This window comes from Alligator sinensis, unplaced genomic scaffold (genome assembly GCF_000455745.1).
Source record: "Alligator sinensis unplaced genomic scaffold, ASM45574v1 scaffold642_1, whole genome shotgun sequence".
Classification (NCBI taxonomy): domain Eukaryota; kingdom Metazoa; phylum Chordata; order Crocodylia; family Alligatoridae; genus Alligator; species Alligator sinensis.
In genome coordinates, this window is record NW_005842289.1 from 1256447 (window position 1) to 1275694 (window position 19248).

General features: G+C 43.6%; 1 protein-coding gene across 1 annotated transcript in view; it reads right to left on the reverse strand.

Annotated features, from left to right (window-relative positions):
- The window catches only part of ATP6V0D1 (ATPase H+ transporting V0 subunit d1), a 74389-nt gene that overhangs the window by 34494 nt on the left and 20647 nt on the right, over window positions 1-19248 (reverse strand). Inside the window, exon 2 of the mRNA XM_006028093.3 lies at window positions 13588-13759. Within this exon, the coding sequence (XP_006028155.1) occupies window positions 13588-13759 (172 nt within the window). The remainder of the gene's footprint in view (window positions 1-13587; window positions 13760-19248) is intronic.

Here is a 19248-nt window from a genome sequence, read left to right on the forward strand (position 1 = left end):
GTTTGCCCTCACCAGCCCCCTGCCGGCTCCCGTCTTCTGGCCCTTAAAGTGGCAGCACAAACAGTGCCCTGCCACAGCGGCCCATGTTCACCTTGGAATCAATAATGACTCCAAGATCCTTTTCTGCCTTTGTGCTGATGAGAAGGGAGTTCCCCAGCCTGTAGGTATGCTGCTGGTGCTTTCTCCCCAGGTGCAGTACTCTGCACTTGTCAGTATTGAATCCCATCCTATTCTCATCTGCCCACCCCTGTAATCCGTCCAGATCCAATTGCAGCCTGTCCCTCTCTTCTAGCATGCCCACCTCTCCCCACATCTTAGTGACATCTGCAGATTTGAACAAGGTGCTTTTCACCCCTTCGTCCTGCATAATGTAATGTTTTTGAGTCCTGCGTAATGTAACTATGGATTTATTACTATACTCAATTTTTTTTTTCCATGTGGACAAGTTTGGCATCAATAATATCTTGTATTCATGAATTGCACAAGCAAATTGTTTCTTGTTACCTTTTTTCTTCTGCCTCTCTTGTTTCATTAAAATGTCACTGCTCATATAGCATGAGAAGAGAAGTTCTGAGGCTCCCTGCTTTATAACATTTACTACTTTGGGCCCCTCTATCACATCTTCTGCCAGATAAACCTTTCCAGGCACCCAGCACTTCTACTGTGACCGGAAGCGAACAAAGGTCCATGCCCACCCAAAACACTCAATTATATGAAATGAGCCTTCCATGCTACGAGCAATGCTGTAAATTTAACACAATTTCCAGAAAGGCTTTAGCCCAAAAAATGAGCAGGTTAGAAAAGATTAGCTGGGAACTATCCTGAATGAACAACAAAAAGAATCTATCCCAAGTGTATAAAGGAACACTGAAAAGAGAAGAAACAGGACGCAGTGTTCTGTCACGGTAATACAAAGAACAAAGCCTTTACAGAAAGACAAGGCAGAAGAACATTAAGAACAGCCTAAATAACTTTCCATTCCATAAATCAATATATATTTGTTGAATTCAGGAAGTGGTTTTGCCACTTCAAGTACACTTAATACCTGCCACTGCTGCCCTTACAGCACATCTCTATAAACAGTCTTAGCTGAACAGTCGGGTGTCTGTGTGGGAGCTGGGATTGACAGCCAACTTGTGCTCATCAGTGTGAAAGTTGTTACAAGAAGCAGAAAAGAATCAGGAAGAGACGCTGCCTGAGAACCAAAGAGAGACCGAACTATTCTACTATTGTATTATCCACAAAAAGCTAAAAAATACCACCACTGCTCAAAGAGAAAGATTTGATCTCTCTCTGTAATAAAATTCCCGCTAAAAAGAAGAATTGTTGCTCTCATAAATGTAGAGAGGAAAAAGCAAAACATGGGGAAGAAGAAATCCATTTTTGGAAGAGACCAAGCGGGGAAGTGACAGTGAGGGACTGCAGGAGTTTAAATCTATGTCTCGAATTACGATTGCATGATGTCATTTTGATAACGTGCTTTTAAAAATTACTTAAGTCAATTCTTCCCCTTTGCTGTAAACACTACATTTCAGCCTCTCATCCTCCCTTACAGCTCACCAGAAGATGAGTTTCCCCAATATCCCGCTTCCAGTAGCTCCCCAGCTCATATCTGCACTCCACCTAATTTTCCTGCCTGCACTCCTGTTGGAAAGCTATTTAAAAGCACATACAAGACTTGGGCACCACCTAATGATCAGCTGTACTTTGCACTTTTGTACGTCTGCTTCTTTTCTCCCAGCTCACTTGAAACTCGTGCTCCAATTTCTCTTCCAGTTTCAAGCATCCTCCTAAAACTCCACTGTCCTTCTATCCTTTCCATTGTTGTTCTCAGTAAAAACAATCTATAAATCTTCACGGACCTTTCTGAAATCATGACCATTAAAAAAGGGCTTCGGTTTATCCCTACTTCTATTCCTTCACCCAGGCCTATTTACAAAGACTAATGTGATAGAAAAAAAGATATGCTAGCAGCTCTTTAGAGATTGAGGCCCAATGGGTCCGGCCCCAAAGAAGAGCCATGTGCTGAGTGATAGGGTCATGGAAGTGTTTACCAAGTGGCTAATGTAAAGTGTACAAAATCTGGTCCCTGAAACTGGGGTTACAGAGGGTCACTGGTACCAACAGAGCATCTTATTAGTTTTCATCTAAGAAGTCTTCTCCAGTACAAAGTATCAATGTACTGGTGTGTAAGAAGCTTCTCACTGCCCTAATGCTTCCATCTAGCACACAAGGCATGCAAAAAATATCCTGTGGAGAACAAAGCTCTGAAATGATAACTGTGGTTGACAAACCTAATTTCTCAGGAAAAGCACAAGAAAGCTCCTAACCCATACAGAAATGTATACAATTCTGGATGCAGAGGCAGAGCTTTCTCAGTGACTGGTCACAAACTGGAACAAACTCCCCCAGGAGCTAAAAGATGCTGGAATGAGGGTGAAATTGCATGGGTGAGATGTTAGTTCTGTCATTCAAGGCCTGACAGGAAAGCACACATGCTGTGGTGACTGATGAGGACAGGCTAAAAGGAACAGAAAAGAAAAGCCCGTGGGAGCCAGTTTCACATACCAAAACTCAACCCCATGCTCCTTAGTTGGCAGAGGCTAGGATTACTGCCCAGACAACACCTCCAGTCACTTCCTAACAGCCCCAAAGACCAGGGTGAGGGCACAGGGAGGAAACAAATGGTGAAACCAGTGAGGAGGGGAAAAAAAAGCAGAATAGCTGCTTTTACGAGAGGTAAACCCAATACTCATCATTTTGAAGCCAGCTATAAAAAGCATTTCTATTTTCAAGGTATTCATTTTAGTGCAGCCTTTTTCCAGCAAACCATAAATATCAAGGGCAGAGAAAGAGGAACAAGCAGCATAGACTTTGGCCATAACAAGTCCAGAACGATCAAGCTCAATTGGGACTGCCCCAGGTTCCAAGTTCAGAAAATTGCCCCAATGCTGCTGAGGAAGTCATTACTAGGTCTCTCTCTAGTCATTGTAGAGAAGCAGGTTGTTGCTGCCCCTACCCAGGGAGACCCTGCATACACAGATCCTGTCTTTTTGTTCAGCAATCCCTCACATTCGAGGATAATGGTCTTCCATGACTGTCTTATCCTGTGGGTCCAAAGATGGCTGATGAGGCCTATCTGGGATCAAAAGACTCGTTTGCAGCTCAGGTACATGTTTCCATGTGGGGTGGATTGTGCTGAATTCTTGATTTGGTCTGTGGCACTATTTCTGCCGCTCACACTTTTCCATCTCCTGTTGTTGGTTGTGCTGTTTTAAAGTACTGAGATCCCTGCAGGAGACTTCCTCCATTTAGGGCAGTCCTGGGCAACAGTCTCCCACAAGTTGACATCAATGTTGCATTTTTTTTAAAGCTGGCTTTGAGGACAACCCTGAAGCACTTCCTCTGTGTTCCTCTTAAGTGTAAGCCTTAACTGAGCTGAGAGAATAAAACTTGCTTCGGGAGTCTGGAGCTGGACATCAGCTCCATACAGCAAGGTGGGGATCACGACTGCTTGATAAACCATGAGCCTGGTTTCTGATCTGATGTCACAATCTTCGAATGCCCGTCTCTTCAGGTGTCCAAAGGCTGCACTTACACATTTGGGGTGATGCTGGATGTCAGCCTTCTGCGAGAGATGGCTTCCAAGGTATGGGAAATACTCAATGTTCTCCAGAGTCTTACCGCAGATCTGGATTACTGAAGCTGGGGAATATTCATTAGGAGCTTGCTGGTGGAGGACCTTAATTCTTCCAAATGTTAAGCATCAGTCCCATTTTCTTGTATGCCTCAGTAAAGACACTGGCAATTGCCTGAAGATCTGCTTCCAAATGAGCGTGCACACACTACAGCATCATCAACGTACTGGAGCTCAATGACTGTAGTCAGGGTGGCCTTGGTTTTGCCTCAGAGTCAGCTGAGGTTAAACAGCTTATTATCATTTGGTAATTGAGCTCTACTCCGGCTGGAAGCTTGTTGGCAGTCAGATGCAACATTGCAGCAAAGAATATTGAAGAAGAGTGTTGAAGCAACAACACAGCCTTGCTTAACTCCCATTTTAAGCTCGAAGGGATCTGCGACAGATCCATTACTGAGAACCACTGCTCACATACTGTCACAGAGCAGGCAGAAAATGATGACAAATTTTGGTGACCATCTGTACTTCAGAAGGATCCTTCACAACACTTCTCAGCTGACAGTCTAAAGCTTTTGTGAGGTCAAAGAAGGCCATGTGGAGAGGCTTATGTTGTTCCCAACTTTTCTCCTGCAACTGGTAAGCTGCAAAGATCATGTCAATTATGCCTCTTGATGCCCTAAATGCACACAGATTCTAGGAGGAGCTCTTCGGCAAATGGAAGGAAACTATTCAGAAGGGATCTCACAATGATTTTTCCTGTGGTGGACAGAAAGGTGATCCCTCTATAGCTTCCACAGTCAGACTTGTCTCCTTTCTTGAAGACCATCACAATCATGACAACCCTGAGGTCATCTGGGATTTCCTCATCATTCCAGATGCTTGAAATGAGGGCATGAAGCTGTGATGAGAGCTACTCTCCTCCCTCTTAAGATTTCTGCATTGATTCCATCTGCTCCAGATGCCTTGTTGATCTTCATATGCTTGATGGCTTTCCTGACCTCATCAAGGCTGGGAGGGATTCCAAGATCATTTCTGACTGGGTGCTGTGGGATGGAGTTAACGATACTCTCATCAACAAAAGAGTATTGATTGAGAAGGTCTTCAAAATGCTCCTTACAATGGGCATTGATGGCTCCCCTTTCCTAAGGTCTCCTCCATCCTTAGGTCTCAAGGGGGTTGGTCCTTGAGTGGCTGGACTGTAGATGGCTTTGGTGGCACTGAAGAAGCCATGCAAATTGTGGATGTCAGCCAGATGTTGCATCTCCTTAGTTTCGTCTTCCCACCATCTGTTCTTCATATTGTATGCCCACCTTTGGACCCCTGCCTTAGCTTGTTGGGAGATTCTGTACACATAGATCCTGTACCCCACTACTAGATCAGAAGCTATATGACACAGGCCCGTCACAGTATTACCTATGTACCCAGAGGCACAGCTGAAAGGCTGGCATCTCCACTTGAACATACACAAGGTTGCATAAGAAGTCTAGCATATGGTAGCTATGAGAACAGTAAAGGGTATAACGAGAACAACAGTGACTATGCACCATTATTTTGGTGGACTGCCTGAATGTTCTCTCTCTGGTGGATCTGTGCCTGGACCATGGCACATAGCAGTCCTAACAGCTATGGTATCAAGCTGGCACATTCATTTCCTAAAATTTAACTGCTTAAGTGAGATTAATTTCTGTCCTCCCTCTTAATGGAGAGGACTGTCCTTCAGCAGCTGCTCAAGAACCAGTCTCTGCTGTATGCTAAAGATGATGGATATAACTGCTAAACAAAGTGGTTTCCCAGGGCTTCCCCTTCAACTAGCTTTGGATGCACAATAAGCAAACAGTTAGTTACCCAACCAAGATCAGCCAGTTATCCTCAACCCTTTCAAAATAATGTATCCATTACAAAAAACATGTACTTAAAGCCCAGCTCTGCTAATCTACATCTAGAACAACCTTTAAAAGAAAAAAAAAAAAAAAAAAAAGACAGTGAACAATGAAAAGTTAGGCTGCCAAGTATATATTTCTGACAGCCTAATGAAAAAAAGGAGAAGAGGGAAGGAGAAAGAGAGAAACCTGCTTTTATAAGTTCTTAAAAAGGAAAAGACCACACAGGCAATTCAAAGGGCATAAAAGTTGTGTGTGAAGGCTCAGATCAAAAGGCCATACACTAAAGAATGAGATCAAATTCAATAATCATTCTAAGCCTATTTTGGAACATGACCCTAACTAACTGAAGTGTCAACTACTTGGCACAGTAGTTGAAACTTGGCACTAGTTGAAACTTTAGAACAGGCAGAAGGAAAAATAATAAAATTAGGGAAAAATGGAAACAGAAGGGGAAGAAGAAAAAAAAAGGGGGGGGCGGGGGGGAACTTTTGTGAAAAGGCACAAGCTGACAATAAGACAAAATATATAGTATCATAGTACTTAGGGTCAGAAGGGACCTAAACAGATCATCAGGTCCAAACAGGGAACGGGTGCCGGGATCGTAACACCCCAGCCAAATATCTGTCCAGCCTCCTCTTGAAGACCCCCAAGGTAGGAGAGAGTGCCACCTCCCTTGGGAGGCCATAAAGTTAGGGCTGCCAGGCTCTGGAAAAGTAATGTCTCCTGGTGTCCAGCCTGAACCTTCTCTCTAACAATTTGTGGCCATTATTCCTAGTAACCCTGGGTGGTGCCCGGGGGAAACACCCCATTTCCTGCTGGTCCCCCCTGGTGAGTTTGTAAATAGCCAACAAATCCCCCCTCAGCCTTCTCTTATGGAGGATGAATAGGTTGAGGCCCTTTAGCCTCTCTTCATAGGGCCTGCCCTGCTGCCCCTGGACCCTCTCAATGCTAGCCACATCCCTCTTGAAGTGCGGCGCCCAGAACTGGATGCAGTACTCCAACAGTGGCCTGACCAGTGCCGCATAGAGGGGAAGGATCACCTCCCTGGACCTGCTTATGATGCATCTGTAGATGCATGACAAGGTGCAGTTAGCCTTACTAACCGCTTCCTTGCATTGGTGGCTCATGTTCATCCGGGAGTCAATAATGACTCCAAGATCCCTTTCTGCCGTGTTGACAAGAAGGGTATTCCCAAGCCTACAGGTATGTTTTTGGTTCCTTCTCCCTAGATGCTGTACCATGCACTTGTCTGCATTGAATTACATCCTATTCTCATCTGCCCACCTCTGTAACCTGTCTAGATCTAGCTGGATTCTGTCCCTCCCCTCCAGTGTGTCCACCTCGCCCCACAACTTGGTGTCGTCAGCGAATTTGGGCAGTGTGCATTCCACCACCATGTCCAGATCACTGATAAAGATGTTGAACAGTAGAGGCCCCAGGACCGAGCCCTGGGGAACTCCACTGCCCACATCCCTCCAGGTCAAAAACAACCTGTCCACCACCACTCTCTGCGTGTGACCATCTAGCCAATTTGTCACCCATCTGACTGTGTAGGCATCAATGCCACAGTAACCAAGTTGTTTTTTTTGGTTTTTTTGGTTTTTTTTGTTTTTTTAAGAGATTGTGGTGGAAAACCTTGTCAAAGGCCTTCTGAAAGACCAGGAAGACAACATCTACCTCAACACCCTCATCCAGGGACTTTGTGACCTGATCATAAAAAGAAACTAGGTTAGTTAGGCAGGACCTGCCCTCAATGAACCTATGTTGGTTGCCCCTGAGCATTACCTCCCCTGCTGGGCCCTTGGAGATTAGCTCCTTGATAATTTTCTCAAAGGTCTTCCCAAGGACCGAGGTAAGGCTGACTGGCCTATAATTGTTGAGGTCCTCTTTACTCCCCTTCTTGTAAATGGGGACCACACTGGCCCTTTTCCAGTCCTCTGGGACCTGGCAAGAGCCCCACAAGCACTCATACAGCCATGCCAGGGGCCCCGCTATGACCCCCGCCAATTCCCTCAGTACCCTCGGGTGGAGAGCATCTGGACCTACTGATTTAAACACGTCCAGTCCCTCCAAATGTTCCCTAACTAGGTCTTCCCTGACCCTAGGCATGGCAGTGCCTCCCCTGGGTCCATCCATAATCCTAGTGGGGGAGATGTCCTGGTACCTGTTCAGGAATATGGAGGCAAAGAATTTGTTAAAGAGGTCACCTTTTTCATTTGTCGCAATCACCAGATTGCCAAGCCTATCCTGTAGGGGCCCAATGTTACCTGGTGCCACCTTCTTACTTCCTATGTATTTGAAAAAGGATTTTTTATTATCCTTAATTCTGGTCGCTAGCCCTATGTCCATCTCCGCATTGGCCTTCCTAACAGCCTCCCTGCAGTCCCGAGCAATGGAGGTGTAATCCTCCTTGGTGATAGCCCCTTGCTTCCACTGTTTGTACGTCTCCTGTTTTGCCCTCAGGCATCCCCAGATGCCTTTGTCGAGCTGTGGGGACTTCTTAGCACTCCTGCCCCCCTTGGTGCGCACTGGGACTGACTCCCTTTGAGCACGGAGGATCGTCTCCTTGAGGAACAACCACCCGCCTTGGACTCCCATCTCATTGAAGCTCCGGGATCCCAAAGCCTCTCCTACTAGCTGTCTTAGCTTACAGAAGTTGGCCCTCCTGAAGTCAAGGACCTTTGCCTTGCTGCTTGCTTTCATCATCCTGCGCTGGATAGTAAATTCCATCAAGCGATGATCACTGTCACACAGGTGGTCGAGTACCCACAGAAATATACATTTTCTTGAAATCGCAGTGTGTGTTCCTTCCACTAAAAATCCATACAGAAGAGAACATGAAAATAGTATGAAAATTTTGGGGGGGAGGAGGAACCGATACGTAAGGGGAAGCATGGAAAGGGAGATGGTAGCAAAAAAAAATTGTGAATTAAGAAGTGGACAAAGCTAAAGAACAGTATCAGTGAAAAATGCCTTGCCTGTAAGATAAAGATCAGTATTCTGTTTCCTTTAATATGCACAACCTCCTGACAAAAGATTCAAAATACTGGTGTGGGTCCATCATTGTGAGACAGAAACTTCTAAATATTAATGAAAAAGTAAAAGAAGTTTTGCTAATCATGACCTATATTCAGAAAGAAGCTGGACAAACTTAATTCTCCTCTAATAAGGCAGGCTATTATTTAGCATTTCATAGAAAAACATTTTTAGAAAATCATTAAATGCAGAAAACTTTGCATACATGCTTTCACAAATTTACTAAAGAGGTCTACAGAACATTTTTTTTAAATAATTTTTCATGAACCGGGACTACTGCCACAGCACCAAAGGAAAATCAACACTGTCCCCATCCTTAAACAGGGAAAAATGGATAAGCTGCATATTTGTTGGCCTGATACCTAGCCCAGAAAACAACAATAAGCAGAAATACTACCTTGTTCAGACTATAAAAACAAAACAAAATAAAACAAAACCCAGACCCTGAAAGGTCAACCTCACATTTTCAAGTTCAGTTGTAGGGGAAAAAAAAAACAACCCATATTTTTCCCAGAATATAAATCAATGATTACAGATAAAGACCTTAAACTACTATGGCTTTACAAAAATTTCATAGATGTATCAAATGACTAAGGGAAGTACCCAAAGTTTTAAAATCCAACCCCCACCAAAAAGCTTCACTGAAAATTCCTGATGTATTGTTTTTTTTACAAAAATGTTCAGAGTACTAAAATCAAGACTGCAGGAAGCCCAATTATACATCAACCTTGTCTCAATCATTATGGCTCTTTCAGATAATGAAAACGAACAGCAAAGTTATAATCAGAATAACACCGTACAGGAGCAATTGTAGAATTACATGGAAATTAGGTCTTTATGAATGTATAAAGCATTTAAGGAAATCAAGTTAGGTTCAAATGTGGTAACAAACTTCACCCTTATTTAGCACAGGAAACTGTCAACTAAAAATAGGAGAAGTGTATCACATACTGAAGGGACAGAGACTAAATGACAGAGACTGATACACTGCAAAAGAGATTATTGATGAGAATCATCCAACAGGGTAAGAAAAGGCCTTTCAAGTGGAGTGTCTTAAAATTCTCTACTTAAGAAAGAGTAATGGCTTTGATCATATAGTCAGAAAAAAGGTACTACTGATACTCTGCATATGACAGGATGATGGGACAATAAATAATGACCGTCATTACATGATCAGGCACTGCAGGGTACTCAACTGTGTAGATGACAGTTAAATGCTGTAAATGTCACATTTACAGGCTGGGGCTCATATCCTTGAAAGCAGCACCTCAGACCAATTTATGTTTAGCTGGTTTCTATCACCAACCCTGAGCTGCTCATACAGTATTGCAAAAAGCAATTGATGTTACCCTCAGGTATACTAAAGAGAAGAAGTTCAAGGAGCAGAGAGGTGGTATTGTGTCTGTGGTACTGTGTCTGTGTTCAGCACTATCTAGCAGTGGAAACTATCCTAATCTCCTTTTGGAAAAATCAGGAATACTGGAGAGGAAGCAGTCAAGCCACAAGAATAATTCAAAGAAAACCTGCTTCATAGCAAAAGACTGGGCTACTTCACCTGAGTGTACCCCAAAAGGTTTAGCAGCAACTTCAACAAGGACAAGGTTTAGTCACACTTCAACAAGGATGTGGAAAAACTTGAGAGGGTCCAGAGAACAGCCACTCGTATGATTGGGGACTTGCAAGACAAGCCATTAAAGGAGAGGCTGAGGGACTTCGGCCTCTTCAGCCTACAGAAGAGAAAGCTGTGAAGGGACTTGGTAGCAGCTTACCGCTACATCAGGGGAGTACATTAAGAACTTGGTGAACAGCTGTTCACCAGGGCACCCCTGGAGAAGACCAGGAGCAATGGATACAAACTCCTGGAAGACTGCTTTAGGCTCAATTCCAGGAAAAACTCCTTCACAGTCAGGGTGTTCAGACTGTGGAATAAACTCCCTCCACTGGTGGTGCAGTCACCTACGCTGGTAATCTTCAAAAGGAAACTGGATGGTCACCTTGCTGGGGTCACTTGACCCCAGTTCTCTTTTCCTGCCTAGTGCAAGGGGACTGGACCTGATGATTTACAAGGTTCCTTCCAGTCCCTAATAATCTATGAAACTTGATCATCCTTTGCAAGTACTTATGTAGGGGAAAGCTCTTTAAATCAGACACAGAAGCATCCAACAACTTTAATCTGAACTACACTAATTCAACACTGAAAAAATGATTACCCATGAAAGTTATTGGTCATGGTATAGTCCATTTAAGATTATGGAGGGAAAGGGGGATTTTTCTGTTGTCTGAGGTCTTTAAATCAAGAGCGATGCCCTCTTTAGAAATCAAGGTGATTCTCTAGCTCAGATTAGCAGAGTCTGTGCACAAGACATTATATGTACTTACACTGCACCTAGGAGCCTTACACCTGGACCAGCACCCCACTATCCTGTTTCAGGCTGCACAGAAACAGAACAGGGATAGTTTACCATGCAGTCATCTGGGTTTTTTGGTTGTTTTTTTTTTTTTTTTATAAGTAGAGAGAATAAAAGAAAACAAACAAATGAAATAATGGTTTGATTTTTTTTAAAGACAATATGGAAGAGTTTAAAGCAGGGGTGGACAATTATTTTGGCTGGACAGCCATTTAACAAGTTTTGGTGATCTGTCAAGGGCCACAAAGGCAGCCCTACCCCGTGACAAGTACCCTGCTACCTGGTTGCCATCTTGGGACCCAAAGTCCTGCCCCTAACCCCCCCCCCCCCCTTTGTCACCAAAAGCTCCTCCCCTGGCCTCAGAAGTACTTCCTGCAAATGGGGTCCCCCCCCGCAGGCAGTTGGGTTGCCATCTTGCAACCAGAAGAAAAATAAATCATTAAATTAAATTAAATTGTTATAGTAGATGTTTGATTTTTAGTATATTATTTCAAAAAAAATACTTTTGTCTTGATTTGTGTTCCATAGTATATATATATATATAGAGGCGATTGCATGATAGCTCAAAATAAAGTCTTACTCTTGTATAGTGTATGTGGGAGGGTGTTGGGTGCGTGCATGAGGGGGACTCTGCCCCTCGCCCCCGCACCCTGCTCTGTGACATGGCTGATCCTTGATCCCAGCCCTTCTGCAGGGGGGTGGGGACAGGCATTGCTACAGCAGGGACAGGAGTCATCGTTGCTGGAGGCAGAAGGAGATCAGGAGCTTCCTGGGCAGCAGCAGCAGCCTTGGCTGGAAACTGTGCCCACTGGCCAGGGCTGGGGTCCACTGGTGGGGAAGGCTGGAAGTGCAGCACTGGTTTAAAGATAAGTAATAAGGATATATTGCAGATGCATATTAGACATGCCTCAAATGCAAAGGGTAGCTTGGGAGAAGACAGTTAGCTATTTTAAAATTTATCCAGCAGGTGACAGAGGTTGGCATAACAGATCAAACTGATTCATGAGTCAATGCCTCACATGCAAGTGAAGAACAGACTGTGAAAAGCCTTGAAAGCCAATTTAAGTAGCTTATATTTGACATAAGAGAGGAGGAACCAGCAAATAAAGGCAAAGATGGGCGACAAGGTCAAAGCTAGGAAAAAAATTCTGACTGGAATTCTGAATGAAAAATGGGGTCATGCCCCACTCATCCAAGGCTGGAGGAAAGAACATGGGAGTAACAGAGCTTGAATGAGCACTGCAGCTGGATGGAAGGTGCTAGGAGAGATTATAGAAAGATTACATCCTAGAAACATTACAAAAGGATCAGCAGGATCTAAAAAAAAGACAGATAGTAAGCCCAGATGTGAAAACCTGCCAGACTGTGGGGGCCCAGAAGGATGAGAAGGATTTTGATGTTGTCCAGAAATCAAATGAATATGAAAAAGATGGGGTTGGAAGAAGAGGAGAGACAGTGAAGAAGTAATTAAGTACTCCATTTCGCCATGTTGTTTAGCTAATTAGTTCATGACCATCCGCGAAATGCTGGGGGGGCCAAGTTTTTAGTTTGGATCATAACATGTCCATTCCTGTTTTAAAGCCTACAAAATTACCTGCAAGAACCCTGCCATCTGAGCCTGAGTCACTTCCCAGCAGGGCTTCCTACATGCTGACGTTAGTTTACAAGCCTCAGTTGAGACAGTCTCACAGGTGTTTAATTAGCCCCCAAAAGTGAGATGAAAAAAAAACACATCTAATCAGAGGGAGCTATACTAGGAACAGGTACCTCTCTGAGGTAGCATTAACATGCTGATTTACCAGAAGCTCTTCCAGTTCTGGGTTCAAATTGGAGGTGCTGTGGTTTCCAAATAAAACTTTTAAAAAGGATCAGTTACTCCCATGCTTCATCAGGCCTGAATTCAGAGGATGGCTCTCTAGAAAGGCCTCCTTAAGAGACTTTCTCCAGCTATTCAGGGACAAATCTGAGAACTTAAATAATGTATGTATGCAGCTGGTTGTGCAATGGGAGAGCATAACTATAGCAACTGTATTAGAAAATGCAAGGCCAAGTTAACAAATGGGGTCAGATTCATGCTTCAAAAGCAGAACCTTGCCACTTACAGCAATACAAGTTAAGTCATTTCAATTTGGCAGTACTGTAGGTTAAATGAAAGCTGTGTGGGGGAAGCTGGACCAGAAAGAATGGGAGAGGTGACATAATGTTGGGAGGGGTGTGGGAGAGAAAAATCTTTACTCCTAGTAAGGAAACTTGCAGTTTAAAGTCTTGCCACTGATCTCTTACAAATGTTGGCAACAATGGAACAGTTAGGTTAAGATCAGAGCACACATCTAAGAGTCAGAGCCAATTAAACTGCCCTGCCACAGACACACCATGCTGTATTATGGTTGATCACATTAACGTAAACCCATAAAAGTAAATGATGGTTTCATTCATAAAAGCTGAAGAGAATGTTTGGTGCACATATACAGAGGTTGTTAGCCATGTCAGTCTGAAATGAGGCAAAAGGCAGGGCATATTAGTACCTCATAGATAAGTCAACTGGTTTCCTAGCTATGAGGAAAGAAGCACCTTTTACCAGCCATGGTGCTCAGTTAACTGCTTAGGAACAGTTCATACTCACGTGATGAAATCCAGGAAGCTCGCCAATGGTTCGTATGCATGGTTCCTCATGTGACGGAACTCCACCACCATCTTCTCTTTCAGCTTGTCATCTATGACAGACACAGTAAGGGGAGAGGCTTCGTTGGCCAGGAAGTTTCCATAATCAGTGCTTTGGAGATGCAGCTTCAAATCTAAAATAGCAAAAACCACAATTCACAAATTTTGCAGAGGTAGATTTTTTTAAAAAGTGTTTCAGGAACAGTAAAAAACGGAGTCCCTGCAACAAACTGCTTTAAGCATTCCCCATTACACTAGCATACAGCGACACCTGCTGTTCACAAAGGCAAGGCTGCTTTCTTAATACCCAGTTATGTCCATCATCGTTCCTACTAAGGCAAGTCTGAGCACAGGAAGAGAGGTGCGATTTGTCTCAGTCCCATCCTTGTTTTCTTAAGCAATGCCCTACCCTACCCTCAAAATAAGTCTTCATTTTTTCCTTTAACCCTTTGAAATTATACCTCCCTACTTGTAATTCTGAGTTAGAAGCCTACTAGCACTCTATAAGCGTATTTACCAACAAGCTTAGCATTTGGAAACCAAGTGCTTCACTTTGCCAGTTGGTACTTGAGTCTCAGACTTCACTAAGGGCATCTGCACTATCAGGTTAATAGGAACAGCTTAAGACCAGCTGGTATAGTTAAGAGTTCTGACCATAAAGATGCTTTCAAAGAGGCATATCAACTCAAACTAAGAACAGCAGGGGCAACACGTAGTGGGTGCACATGCACCCCCTACAAAAAGGCGCTGTCAACACTGGCGACCACCCGCACGTGCCCCTGACGCTGCCACCAACACCGCCGGTGGTGTCTGCGGTCAGTTTGCGATCCCCGCAGGCCACTGCCATCACTGCTGGGGGGTGCGGGGGGGAGCCCCCCCCCCCCCCCCCCCCCCCCCAACAGTGCCAGCAACATCTGTAGGAGCTCCCCCACTTACCACCATGCTCCTGCTGCCGCCATGCCCCACCCAGCTGCCAGAGGCATGCGCTGTTCATGAAGAACAGCATCACATGCAGTTACAAAATATAAACCCAGGCAACTTCTTTGACATGACACATCCACAGAGATAGGTTTGACCAATACACAGCAATAAATTGAAATCACGTATCACAGGGTCAGGATGAGGTTGCTGAGAAGGAAAAAGAATAACAAGGGAGAGAATCTATAAAATAAGTGTGCCAAGAAAACCTTAAGAAAAAACGCACATAATCGAAGCACTCCCTGATTTCAGAAAGACCTCAATGCTTTTCTCTCAGCTAACCTTTCTTGACCATCTGATGCACTATAAGCTGCACTGCTGGCCAACAAGTAATCCCAATGTGCTGGCGTCTCTTCTTTGTCAGGGTTAAATAAAAAAGAAAAATCTTATTCAAGCCAACAAGCATTACAGGCTGTAACTGGATCCAAAACATTTTTGTGTCATAAAAAAATCATTTGTTTCTCAAAGCTTTACTTGCTGAGCTGGTACATAGTGTTCATATACCTCTAGCTTTGTCTGGTCAGAGAGCAAGTTAGACAGGAACATTCTCCCAGGGATTTGAAGGCTTGGAGGGGGAGGAGATGAACTCAAGAAGTTTAGTTAAACCAGATGTGAACATACTGTCCAAAAATTTCTTCCCAGTTTTTTGGAAGCAGGAGTGTTTAAGCCACTCTCACTGTCCCACCAAATTGCACAATAACCCAACTTTACACAGAACATAAAAGAGCTGTTCAAGGTCAGGTGAAAAACTGGTCCCATGAAATAGGGGTAAAAATGAGTTGGATAAATCTAAAGGTCTGGATTTTCTGGAACCACATCCTAATGTGTATGCACAATTACAGTCATGCACACATGAAAACCAGGTATCATCATCAGCTGGATGTACAGTCACACCATTCAGGCAAATGTTAGAGCTATACAGAACCTGATGTAGCACATATCCAATGGAATAAAAGAATGGTTGGTGGACTACTTCTAAGTCACTTTAGAAGGCTCCTGCTCCAGTGGACATATTTTCAGTGAGATGTCAGGGACATGATCTTAACCAAAAACTAGGTAGTATCTTTAATGATGTGGAAGAAAAAAAAAAATCATCACCAATAAATTTTGCAGATGATAAATTGGTGAAAGGGTCAAGAAGAGCAGAGCAGTCCAGTTGCAATGATGCCAACTAGCTTCCAACTACTGTTCTTCATCAGCAGACCCCAAATGAGGGGTTTACAAAAGGGAGGTCAATATCATTATTCTTACCATACATTTCTTCATTTCACTGTGCCTTAAATCTATTCAAGGTCACCTGGTAGGACAGGGACATTTTGAACCCATAGTCCCAGCTTAATGTCCCACCCACTAGACTACTCTCCTCTATAGAAACAGCTGGATTGCTAGCATATGGACCCAAATATCTTAGAGCAAACTGCAGAAGTCATATTGCATGAAAAAAAAAAAAGATCACAGATCACACTTCCAGGATGGGTGACAGTGGAGGGATGCACCACAGAACACACTGACCCAAAAAGTGGTTTTCAACCTGTGGTCTGCAGATTGTGTAAGGGGTCCATGAACAATAACTACAATCAATCAAAAGTAGTGACTACCCACACTTACAATTCAAAGGGGTCTACACTATTCAAAAATGTTTAGGGTTCCACAAGTGACAAAAGGTTGAAAACCACTGACCTAGAAGGAACCGGGGGTCACAACAGAAAACCAAATGAACATGAACCACAGCATCAAGCAACACTGAGGGCCTACACAAGCCTTAGATGAATAAACAGGAGAATAGAGTAAAATAGAATAAGGAGAGAAGCAGTGTTCTCTACCCCCAGGCCGATGCCATATCCTACATGCCACATGGGGCCGGGGCAAACATATGCTGCATATGTTGCATGGAGCTGGACCCAGCGCATGCAATGCAAGCTGAGCACACAGCCAGTGTAGGGGATGCACTGCATGTGGCTCCTGGACTGACCCTGCATGCTAGATCCAGCACATGGGGCTGCTCTGTGGACCTGATCCAGCTCAGACTGACCCCAAGCATGCCTCATGGGACCAGATGAGTTTGACACCTCAACTCTAGACTATACATTTTAATACACAACTGCAGACTATATTTCCCTCACAAGATCCCTGCCTTATTCAACATACAGGATAGCCCTGTTGAGGATGAATCACAGTCGGCAGTAAGAGAGACTGAGTGCTTGACTTGCAACCTTAATAGTCTTTGAGTGTTTGCATGTCACTTTATAGGGCTTTTCGGAAAGCTGTAGAAATACATCTGTGTTACGCCAGCTGGCAGCCAGCATGGAAAGTTCTGTCCCTGTCAAATTTCTGCCACTGTAAACAGGTTCTTAGGCTTTATACCTAGCACTGATGAATGCTACTACATGCTGTGTTCAGTACTGGTGCCCACATTTTAAAAGAACATTAAGTTAGAATCAAGTCAAAACGGTAGAAAGATTGAGACCTCCAATGAGTCCATTTAAGACAGCAGGGGCAAGTTGGTACAACTGAGACCTCCAATGGTCCATTTAAGACAGCAGGGGCAATGGCAGAAGGCGATTATCTAGCAAAGATGAAACAAGATCCAATGACTAAGTTGAAGCCACACAAATATTTAGATTTAAATAAAGGTGCAAATTAAACTGAGGGTAATTAACTACTGGGACATGACTTAAATTGAGACATTTAAATCTGCATATTGAGCTTAGTCTTGCAGGAATCATGGGGTGAAACACTGGCCTATGACATTAACTAGATCAGTGTTCCCTTCTCAACCTGAAACATATTCCATCTAACTGGCAATTACCCAGATGACAGTGATACTGATAATCCTGTTCATAACAGTTTATGCTAGTCAGTAAAAACATTTCTGCAGTCTTACATGGACTTGATCCACACACATTCACAGGTTGTTGAGGATGGTCCATAGCTCCATATACTGTGCAACTGGTCAACTTGTGTATGTGTAAATTAACACACTTTCAAGTACCTCTCTGCAGTTGCCTAGCATCCAAAACATTCCAAATGTACTCCCCATGCAGGCAAGCTTTGCAGCTATCCCTAAAGCTATACAGAATTACATATCGATTTTTTAACTATTTCATATTACAAGAAAAAAGCACTAAGAAGTTGAGAGATAGTAAAATTCAGATTGCCCATGTAACCCTATGTCTATAGACCACAAGTATCAAAAAACATGGCCCATGGGATGGATCACATGCCCATATTGCACCATGTGCTAGCCCTGATCCTATGTACTTCATGCAGAACCCATCTAGCATGAATTATACACAGCACAGGGCTGGGCCATGGTTCCCACCGCACAGGATTAGCCCCAGTGCTGGATCTAGAGCTAGGTTTTTCAGTTATTTCAGCAGGGTAGAATAGAATCATACTTACGTGCATACTATTTGGCCTTAAGTGCCCAGATCCCACAGAGATTCAGACACAGTAATAGTTACTTTAGTTCCATCAGAGCAACCTGAAGATTCAAAAATTACAACAGGGCTTATGCAAGAGACAAAGACTTCTTAAGATTATATCTTTTATTGGACCAACTATGTAGCTGGGATAAAAAGTCAGACAAATTTTTAAAACCCTGATATTCTGTGATCAGGTCTCTGACCACAGAAACTAGGCACAGCATAGTGAAAAACAGCAGAGGTAAGAGGGTGAATGAAATTCTCAAGGGCTGCACACATGTACACAATTAAGAAAAGAAAAGAAGCTGATTACTGGGAGATGAAGCCCTATCAAAAGGGAGAAGGATCATTCTCATCTTTCCTGTGTGGAAAGAATTCAGGAGTCGAGTAAAATATTATGTGCCAACTTCATTCTCAGTTAAGAGAGAATCCAAGCATCCCCAAATATATAGAGCCATCAGAAATTCTGAACCAAGTGAATTACCAAAGCTGGGCTAGCAGCACCATCTGGGAGGCCACAAGGCCCAGAGTAACTAAGGACAAACAGGTAGAGAGGTGCCAAAGAAAGCCTGGAGAAGTGAGGCAGCAGACCAAGCCATAGCAACTAGGGTTAAGCATATGCGTGATCCAAAAGAGGAAAGTACCAGAGAGGCAGAAAATGCCAGGAACCCCTAGAAAAACCTCATTTTGGATCAAAAATGGGTACTGAGAGACAGGCAAAATGCTATTGCTTACAAACTTTGGCTATTGTAAGCAAATACCAGTCTAGCAGAGATAACACCTGCCTGTTATGAAGCCCAAAGGCGTGCTCTGGCATCCATTTGCAAGCCTGGAAGTCTCTTTGCCCTTCTTTTTTTGTCTGCTTACGTTTCCCTGGCAGAAAGAACCACGCATTTCCTAGGACAGGGAAGGAAGCTGGGACTTCAGCAAATCAGAGCAGTCCAAACCTTTCCAAGTTTTTGTAAACACACTCTGAACCTTAATTGGTTTCCAAAAGAGTCTATAAGTTTTTCCACAAGGAACGCACAAGTTCTCTCCAAGAACTTTTTAAATACATTTTTAAATACAAGCCTGTATTTCAGTCTTCATGCCACAGCAACCCAGAGGAGTTCATTCAATTTATGTTATCACTGCTCTACAACAGTGAATTTTAATTGGCAAGTAGGTTCCAGAGACATATACCACTGTTTTGATCTTTAGATCCAGGAAAGTCTTTCCCT